Below are 10,364 nucleotides of genomic sequence, written 5' to 3' on the forward strand. Positions count from 1 at the left end.
CTCCAGCCTGGGCGACAGAGCGAGACTCCGTCTCAAAAAAAAAAAAAAAGAAATATGTCTGTGAACTCATGTGCATATCCAGAGTTTCACAGGTCAGCAAGAGAATGCCTCAGAATAGATTTTCCAATATGTAGCAACATGGGCCTAAAGAATAATTTTCAAGATTATCTCTATATTTTTATTTTAAATAAAAGTGCATGACAGATCCTGGATTAATGAGAAAGGGATCAAATACTAATCCAAAATGGAAGCTATTTTAATTTAGAGATTTGGTGGTATTTAATTTGATATACAAGGAGGTTAGAAGGAGAAATAGGTTTTACAATAGAGATAAGTTTTTCTTACACCTGATGAGTGTTTTAAGTAGGATTTTTTTGGCCAGTTAATCCATGCTAATAGGAAATTTGGAAAATAGAGAAAAATATAAATATAAAATAAGAGTCCCTTATTTCATTAACATCGTAATAAGAGATAAGCACTTTTAATTATTTATGGCCTTCTAGTCTTTTAATCAGTGTCTGTAAATTGGGATAATTTATGCATTTTTGCTTTTTTGTTTTATTTAACCCTGATTCCAGTTTCTATGTGATTATTTTTACAAAATATTTTTGTTAGCTATATAACATTCTAGTATCAGAATTATTAGTATTTAGTTAAAATCTGCTCAGATTGGGCTTTTAGGTTGTGTTTTTGCTGCAATAAACTGTAAAGCTTTATCCTCATTTTGTACTATAGGAAAAATATCTAGGTTAGAATTACTAAGTTAAAAAATGGACACCTGGGGCCGGGTGCAGTGGCTCACGCTTGTAATCCCACCACTTTGGGAGGCTGAGGTTGGGCAGATCACCTGACGTCGGGAGTTCAAGACCAGCCTGACCAACATGGAGAAAACCTCGTCTCTACTAAAAATACAAAATATTTTCCAGGCATAGTGAGTGGCACATGCCTGTAATCCCAGCTACTTGGGAGGCTGAGGTAGGAGAATCGCTTGAACCCGGGAGGCGGAGGTTGCAGTGAGCTGAGATCATGCCATTGAAGTCCAGCCTGGGCAACAAGAGTGAAACTCTGTCTCCCAAAAAAAAAAAGAAAAGAAAAAAGACACGTATTTATGCTTTCCATATTTCATGGTAGTTTGCTTTCTAAAAGGCTATATGAATTTTTAAGTGTGCTTATTTCTCTGTATGTTCAACAGAATGGAGTGCTATCTTTACCAAGCTTGGTAGTTTGATAGCTAGTAATGTTATTTTAAATTGCATGTTTTTAGTTACTAGTAAGCAATTTGAATTCTGTGAAACTTGTTCTTGATCTTTACTCACTTTTTTCATTTTTTAAATGCATTTATGATCTCTTCAGGCTATTAGCCTCTTGTCATCAAACACGTGCAAGATTTAAGACTCATCAGTGTAGGGGTTAACGGAGGAGTTCTCAGAGGCAAAGGCTTTATAGAGAACAGAAGATAGGAGTGTGAACTGAGTCCTGAGGACAACCTGCAAAGAGTGGATAAAAAGCCAATAAACAGAAAATTTTAGTGTTCAGAAATTAAAGAGAAGATTGAATACTTTCCCTCCTCTTAAAATTAATCCTTCCTTTATTACAAATATACAGTCTTTTCTCTCAGGATTTAGTTAAGTAACTCACTGATGTTACTCAAAAATTGTTATTAGATTAAAAAAATTTTCTGAGGTGACAGTGACTGTCTTCTAAATTTTAGTTTCAGTTAATTTTTCAAAACAAAACCAACACACTCGAAGCGCCTTTGTGCACCTCTCTCTGACTGCATCCCTCCCTGCCTCCCAATTCTGAAATTGGTATTTCTCACTCCCATCTTTGGTACCTGTCTCACATCGTGTACCTTAGTCTTTTCTTAATTAAAGCAGATGTTCCATGTAAACTTACTAATATTTCTTCAACTGAAATACCATTTGGACCTAGGGAAAAGTTAAATATTCTATTGTGTTATATTACTCCGTTTACTTTCTTCTATGTTTGCCTTTGAATTGTCCAACTCTTTGCTAGTTCCATGCTTGGTTTAACCCAGTGTTCTGTCGTCTGTGGTTAGCAGAACTCAGAAATTGGAGGAATCCAGAACAGTAGTTGAATTACTTGGGGTGGGGGACAGGGTAGGAGTGGAGGGTAGGAAGAAGAGGGCAGAGAGAAATGAAATGCAGCTGAGAGACGCATCCGATTCCTTCCCAAGCAACTGAACATTGTCAGTCTGCACAGCATCAGAAATAGCTTTCTGAAACTACTGGGTTTTTTTGTTTTTTTTTTTCCCGAGACGGAGCCTTGCTTTGTTGCTCAGGCTGGAGTGCAGTGGTGTGATCTCGGCTCACTGCAACCTCTGCCTCCCGGGTTCAGGCGATTCTCCTGCCTCAGCCTCCTGAGTAGCTGGGACTACCAGTGTGTGCCACCACGCCCAGCTAATTTTTGTGTTTTTAGTGGAGACGGGGTTTTACCATGTTGGCCAGGATGGTCTCGATCTCTTGACCTCGTGATCCGCTTGCCTTAGCCTCCCAAAGTGCTGGGATTACAGGCATGAGCCACTACACCCGGCCAGAAACTACTTTTTACGGCTGGAGTTTCAGAACTAATTTAGTAAAGGATTGAAAAGGAGGATACAGTTGACTCATTTGTACAGAGTATATGACTCATTTGTACAGAATGAAAACATGTTTATGAAGGTTCACACTAAGTGAAAGCTGGCATCCAACTTGATTCAGACAAAAGTGAAAGTCAAGAAGTTAATAGTACATTAATTCACCCAATGCATGCCAGCGGAGCATGGCAGGAAGGTACACAACTCAGCAGATCTGGGTTTCCTGGTTCTGTTGACTCGTGTGTGTGATGTTAGGCGGGTGAATCTTGCCTTTGAGTCTCCATTTGTAAAATACCTCTCCTGAAATAGAGATGGGTAGGGTAGTATACCATATTTCTTAAGATCTTTTATAAGTTGATTCCATTGTTTTAAATTATGAATCCTAAAGTATTTCTTTATGAAAAAATTTGTAAGGCTGTGATTTACTAAACTTTCTTAAAATTTTAAATTTTAGGGAAGACATGTAAGGAATTTACATAAGACAGCTATGCAAAATGGAGCTGGAGGAGCTTTATTTGTGGTAAGTAATTACTTAGATTTCTTTGGAAAGAAAAGACTTGAAAATTTGGGTAAATCCATTGTAAAAATCCAAAATATCTTAAATACCGTTGTCTAAAATTGTGGGAATTTACATATAGCTAATTGAATTTACTACATTTCAAAAGACGTGTAGTTCCAGTTGAACCTCATGAGTTTAAATTAGTACCAGGAAAACTCTGGGAATAAGAATTTATTTCTAGTGAAATTACTGTGGTGAATGCTAACCTGATTATCATCACACTTTGGGTTCTCAGTCATGTTGGCTTACTGAGGGTTTGAAGATTGTAACTTGTTGAATCCCAAAATGACACTAGTTTGAAACTCATGGGTTTTAGTAATGTAGTAACTAGATTAGCAGCTGGTCTTTATATTTTTAGTTTCCGGAGTTTTAACTATAGATAGAAGTCTATGAACTCCCCAGATTAGTTGCACAATTTGGAAAGGATAAGATATTATATATCCCTTTTCTGACAAGGTGCAGTTTTCAGGGATTACTCTTGTGTAAAGGCAATATAGTGGACTTGTGTGATGATTTAGAGTTAGTGGTGTAAGAAGTAGCTTCCTGCTACATATCAATCATCAAATTGGCCACATATTTGAGGTCATTGTCCAGAGTTTCTGTTTTCTTTCCTCTTTTGGTTTATGTCCTTTAAAAAGCAGAACTCTGAGAGTTAACATATCAAGAGATTCATTTCTGTATTCACCACACATAAATAACATTAATTGATCGTAAGTGTTAATCTCAGTGTGACTCATTTGGTTTCCTGTTGACATGCCATTTCTTGTCAGTTTTTGAAGAGGGCCTGCTTCTGCTCTTTTAAGAAGAAATAAAGCTTCTTGCTGTTGGCTATTATGGAAAACGTGGGAAAGAGATGGTGCTTTTTTTTTCTTTTTTTTTCTTTGAGATGGTCCTTTTATACCCTCCTGAAGTAATGGGTCTTAACCCTTTTGGATCCCAGATTCCTTTGACAATCTGATACCCTCTCTTTTGGGAAAATACACATGTTCACATTTAAAATTTTGTGTTTTAATTTCATAAAGGCTTCCAATAATTGGTAATGTTTTGGTAATTCTATCAGAAGATCTTATTCTCTAATGAAGCTGGATAACACTTTTTGTTGTTTGGGTTTTTTGTTCCTAAAGGTATTTCTCTTATTTAAATGGTCCTTTGTAAAATTTTAAATTCTAACTTTACTTTGGTAATCATACTCATCAAATGTGTGTTTAGTCATTCTTTTTGATGGAAGGATAGGGTGCTATATATCATGTTGGAATTAAAATGGAGAGATTAAACAATAAGTAATAGTATAGTAATGTACAGTGTTATTCACACTTGAGAGAATTCGGATAATTCTGAAAAACTTTTTTTGTTGTGTAGCACAGAGATACTCCTGAAAATAACCCTGATACTCCATTTGATTTCACACCAGAAAACTATAAGGTATGGCTAAATTAACATTATAATTAATTTACCAAATAGGTAATATTTTCTAGATGTAGAAAATGATGTTCTTTCTTTTACACAGAGGATAGAGGCAATAGTAAAAAACTATCCAGAAGGCCATAAAGCAGCAGCTGTTCTTCCAGTCCTGGATTTAGCCCAAAGGCAGAATGGATGGTTGCCCATCTCTGCTATGAACAAGGTACTGGATTCATTTTTGCCTTAGTTCCAAAAGAGAAGAGATTATGTATGATAATTTCCTTTTATAGAAATTACTCTGATCATCTCCAGTGTCAGAATCTAGGATTTTGGAGCCCTTTAGCCATTTGTATGTTTCCTTGAATTGTCTTTGTGTTTTTGTTCGTTCCCTTAATGCATAGAGGTGATTTCTAACCTTGCAGGAAATAGGGAAGGCATTATGGTGAAAAAGGGTGTATGTGTTTTTCTTTTCCTTTTGAAGGAAATGGTCATAGGAAAGATAAAAGATTCCAAATGTGTATAACTTAGTACCAAGATATCTGAAAATTAATGTAATATTTAAACACTAGAATTACAGAAAAAAAGATCTCAACAGTATGAAGATTTTTAATATTTTACATCTTTGGCTGTAGGCTCTAAGAAAAATCTGTATAATATGTGATGTTTATACAATTTGATTATGCTACTTTGGAATCAACGATCTATAGAAATGCTGTGGATGACCCATTTTATACGAAGTTACTCTATTCATATAAGATTCATTTTTTCTAATAGTTTTCAGCAGTAATCCAAATTTCAAGTTTATTCATATCCTATTAATATAAATAACTACATTTGTATGGTGATGTATTATAGCATATCATTTATAAAGTGCCATACATAAACTACATACTGTTTGATTCTGATGAGAATCACATGACTATTAAAGCCATGTTATATAATGGAAAGTATTTTTGACTTAGAACTAAGACACCTGATTTTTCTCTGAACTTCCTCATTGGCAATGAAAGTTTTGAACTAGGTAGATGTCTTCCAATTATTACGTTATGATTTCATTTTATTTTATTTTATTTTTTGAGACGGAGTCTCGCTCTGTCGTCCAGGCTGGAGTGCAGCGGAGCGATCTCAGCTCACTGCAATCTCCGCCTCCCGGGTTCACGCCATTCTCCTGCCTCAGCCTCCCGAGTAGCTGGGACCACAGGTGCCCCCCACCTCACCCGGCTAGTTTTTTTGTATTTTTAGTAGAGACAGGGTTTCACTGTGTTAGCCAGGATGGTCTTGATCTCCTGGCCTTGTGATCTGCCCGCCTCGGCCTCCCAAAGTGCTGGGATTACAGGCATGAGCCACTGTGCCCGGCCTATTACGTTATGATTTCTAAGTGGTAGTACTAGGACTAAATTTATTTCTAAATCAATGCATTTTCTACTTGACTGACTATAATAGAGATTTTGTTTTACTTCATTCTTACCACTTTCTAAACTTCATTTTGTTATAACTGTTAGGCTAGACTATCATCTTTCTAAGAGAATAGGAATATCCTCAATTTATCTAATAGGATCCTAAATGCAAATTTTAGATTTAGTTTATTGATCTTTTATTGCATTGTATAGTATTATAACACTGTGTGGATCCCTGGTATTTTTTTCCCTATGAAAAATATTATAAAGCAAGTTTAGTGAGTTACTATCCTGACTAAACATAGGTGGTTATTTTTCGATAAATTATATATTTCTTGAGAAGTTACTTAACGTTTTTTAAAAATTAAAATAGCCAACTTTATAATGATTTAGGTATATGTTTCTAATTATAATTTTTTTATTATTTTGAAAACATCATGTTTTTAATAATGGTAAGCCTGTTGGAAATCTTGCTGAGTGGCACGTTAACAGAGCAAACTAAAAATAAATAAGAAACTGAAAGTAAAAACATTTAAAAAATAAGACAGGCATGGTGGTGCACACCTGTAGTCCCAGGTACTCGGGATGCTGATGTGGGAGGATTGCTTGAGCTCAGGAGTTTAAGACCAGCCTGGGCAAGATGGTGAGACCCTATCTCTTAAAAAATACGTATTTATATATTGTCCTATTATATTTAGGGTTGAATTTGTGTGGGGAAAAGGCAGGAAGTGTAGGGTATAGGGAATAGACTCAAGATTCTTTACACTTTACATTTGGGACTTGTATTTTAATGTTACTGCCCCTTCCCCCAACCCATGAAACACCCAACCTTACAACAAAAAATATCCAGAAGCTTAATATTTAACCATCACTAAGGTGTAGGGAGATGTGCAGAATTCCAGGAAGGAGCCTTTTCAAATTAGCCAGGGTCTCCTTCTAGATTTATTAAATTATTCCTTTGGTAGGGTTCCAGCATGTACATTTTGATAGAGAACTCCACAGATTTGGGGATACATCCTTGATTTAGAACTGCCGAATGAAATAGCACAACTACTTTATCTGTCACAAGTGAGCCATGATTAGACGTCTTTTGAGAATACATTTCCTTTAGAATTCCTAGTATGAGAAAGTTCAACATACTTGTCTGAAATGCCCACTCTTCTTTTATATCAGAATATGGATATATGTATAATTTCTAAGAATGCCAGATAGTAAGTCTTAATGATAATAGGTCACCTAGAAAGTTGTAGACAGAATTATAAATTATGATAGACAAGGACCAGCCCTGGCAAACAGCTAGAAAGCCTTGTTTTCCCTAACAGACTTGCCCTAAGAAAAGCATGCTGAGTTGGTGATTCCCTTAGTTCTGAACACCAGAATGTCAAAACAATTGTTTTCTATTAATGTCTTGATGTGAAGGGTTAGGAAGTACTAGATTATATGATCCAGCTTTCAAAAGAGTATTGTGATGTGAAATAGAAGTAGTGTTCTGGACTATTGTGTGTGATTGTGTAAGTATGATAATATGTGTATACATATATGTAGAGTTATAAAATTTTGAGTTTACATATTTAAAATATGGGCCAGTTAGTGAGCTTTGATTTTTAACCTTTTTTTCTGTTGCTGTACCATTTGTATGTAGGCTTTTTTGAAAAAAATTGGTGAGGGTTTTAAAAATCTAATTGCTTCCTTTATTGGGATTTGGCCATCAATTTTTTGCCATTTAGACAGATTACAAAATGTGAGTTTTGATCAAAGTAGAAATTCTTAATAGTGAAAGACTTAAAGATTTAGAGAAAAAGAATATCCTTTTACAGAGGTGAGAAGTAGGGTAGAAGGAGGAAGTTCTGTTAACTCCATTAACTTTCGGGCTCTGTATGGTTTAAGTGTAACTACATTGTCTGCAAAAATTGAAGAATTTGTATCTCCCAGTTATCCAAGACAAGTATGTTTTCTGCTCTTGAAGAACTTTTCTGTTTTTACCAAATTGAGCCAATATTGAAATTATACTTTGTACAACATAATTAAAGCTCCATTACTAACATTGTAATTATCTTATTTTTAAATGTCCTAATATTTTAGGTTGCAGAAGTTTTACAAGTACCTCCAATGAGAGTATATGAAGTAGCAACTTTTTATACAATGTATAATCGAAAGCCGGTTGGAAAGTATCACATTCAGGTCTGCACTACTACACCCTGCATGCTTCGAAACTCTGACAGCATACTGGAGGCCATTCAGAAAAAGCTTGGTAGGGAATACATGATATTTGTAACGTTGATAAATTATCAAAGTAGAATTGTCTCTCTAGATTTGATACATTTCTATCTAAAATTTCCAACTTCTGCCATCTTATTGGATCTGTGTTTCCACATCTTTATTTCTTCCTATTTGGTATTCTTCCTCAGTTCTTAAAGCTGAGTTTTTAATCTTTTCATTTTTAATCAGTATGTTTGAAATGCTTGTAGAAGTTATAAAATATTCGTTGTTTAGAAGATTGTTTCACTTACTATTCTGTGACGGCATGTGGTATATTGAAAAGTGGCCCATTATTGTCCTCATATTCTTCTAAAGAAGTCATGGAACAAATAAGATGTAAGCATAGTAAGAATGCTTTGGGAAGGGAAATTTCAAACAGATGTTACTATAGTAGCATTTTAAAAGTAAACGGGCACTTTCCCCTACAAAACTGCTGTTGCTACACTTCTAACTATATATGTCAAATGAAGTACTATTTTGTTATTGAATATAAAGTACGTGTATGTTGTAAAAATAGCTGGGTGGTACTGAAATATATAAAACAGAAAGCTGAAGTTGGCTCAAAACCTCCATCCCCAAAACCATCAAGGTATAAATCCTGATAACAATTGGATATATTAGTTGTAGATTTTGTATCATTTTAATTATTAAATATATAAATGTACTATATGTATGCTTGTTTTTTAGACTTTATTTTGGCTGTATTTCTACAGCACAATATATATGTCTGCCTTTTTTTTTTCTGTTTTTTTTTGAGTTGAGGTCTCACTTTGTCACCAGACTGGAATGCAGTGGCTCAATCATGGCTCACTGCAGCCTCCAATTACCATAAATATCCAGGTTTTAAAAAATTCTTTAAACATTTTTGCATTTAAAAGATCAAGTGATCTTTTACCTCACCCTCCTAAGTAGCTGGAGCTATGGGTGCATGCTGCCAAGCCCAGCTAATTGGTTTTTGTAGAGAGGGGTCTTGCTATGTTGCCCAGGCTGGCTGTGAAATCCTGGCCTCAGGCAGTCCTCCCACCTTGGCCTGCCAACTGCTGGGATCACAGGTTCGTGAGCCACCATGCTTGGCCTGCCTCATTTTTCTGTCACAATTACTTTGATGTACACAAATCTTTGCATACTTGTCCTGTTGTATACTGAGATTATTTACAAGAAGTAGAATTGTAGGGTCAGACTTTGCTGTATTTTTCCCAAATGCCTTCTGTAAATGTATGAGACTACCCATTTTCTTCATATCCCTTAATAATCTTTGACGTTAGAAGTTTTCTGAGTCGTTGCCAAATCTGATAATGTGACTGTGATTTTAGTAGTTTAATTATTATAATCAAAATGAAAATAATACAGCCTGATGCACTGCTATATAACGGCAAACACTGTGTCCTCTGAAATTTGATTGCTTTTAAAGGAACAAATCCACTAAAAACTTCCTTGAATGTTAAAATTACATAAAGAGTTTTTTTCCTTTGGTTTTTTTGTTTGTTTGTTTGTTTGTTTTTGAGAGTCTTCCTCTGTCACCCAGGCTGGAGTACAGTAGCACAATCATAACTCACTGCAGCCTCAACCTCCCGGCCTCAAGCAATCCTCCTGCCTCAGCTTCTTGAGTAGCTGGGACTACAGACCAGCTGGGTGTGGTGCATCACCACACCCAGCCAATTTTTAATTTTTTTGTAGAGCTGGGTCTCCCTATGTTGCCCAGACTGGTCTCAAATTCCTGGGCTCAAGCCATCCTCCCACCACCGTGTCCGAAAGTGCTGGGATTATAGGCTTGAGCCACTCACTGCACTTGGCCTAGGAGTTTTTTCTTTTTAAAAAACTTTTTGTTTTTTTTTTTTGCGGGGAGATGGAGTCTAGCTTTGTCTCTCAGGCTGGAGTGCAGTGGCGGGATCTCAGCTCACTGCAAGCTCCGCCTCCCGGGTTCACGCCATTCTCCTGCCTCAGCCTCCCGAGTAGCTGAGACTATAGATGCCCGCCACCTTGCTGGCTAGTTTTTTTTTGTAATTTTTAGTAGAGACGAGGTTTCACCGTGTTAGCCAGGATGGTCTCGATCTTCTGACCTTGTGATCTGCCTGCCTCGGCCTCCCAAAGTGCTGGGATTGAAACTAGGCCTCACAAAACCTAAAAAGCTAGCACCAGGTGGCCCTAGATA

The 10,364-nt window shown here is 36.2% G+C and overlaps 1 protein-coding gene across 2 annotated transcripts in view; it reads left to right on the top strand.

Annotated features, from left to right (window-relative positions):
* The window catches only part of NDUFV2 (NADH dehydrogenase (ubiquinone) flavoprotein 2, 24kDa), a 43,498-nt gene that overhangs the window by 15,118 nt on the left and 18,016 nt on the right, over window positions 1-10,364 (top strand). For both annotated transcript variants that reach the window (XM_011936604.1, XM_011936603.1), the window contains 4 exons: window positions 3,051-3,116; window positions 4,515-4,577; window positions 4,663-4,779; window positions 8,036-8,204. In XM_011936604.1, the coding sequence (XP_011791994.1) occupies window positions 3,051-3,116; window positions 4,515-4,577; window positions 4,663-4,779; window positions 8,036-8,204 (415 nt within the window). The remainder of the gene's footprint in view (window positions 1-3,050; window positions 3,117-4,514; window positions 4,578-4,662; window positions 4,780-8,035; window positions 8,205-10,364) is intronic.

Source organism: Colobus angolensis, unplaced genomic scaffold (genome assembly GCF_000951035.1).
Source record: "Colobus angolensis palliatus isolate OR3802 unplaced genomic scaffold, Cang.pa_1.0 Scaffold155, whole genome shotgun sequence".
Taxonomy (NCBI): domain Eukaryota; kingdom Metazoa; phylum Chordata; class Mammalia; order Primates; family Cercopithecidae; genus Colobus; species Colobus angolensis.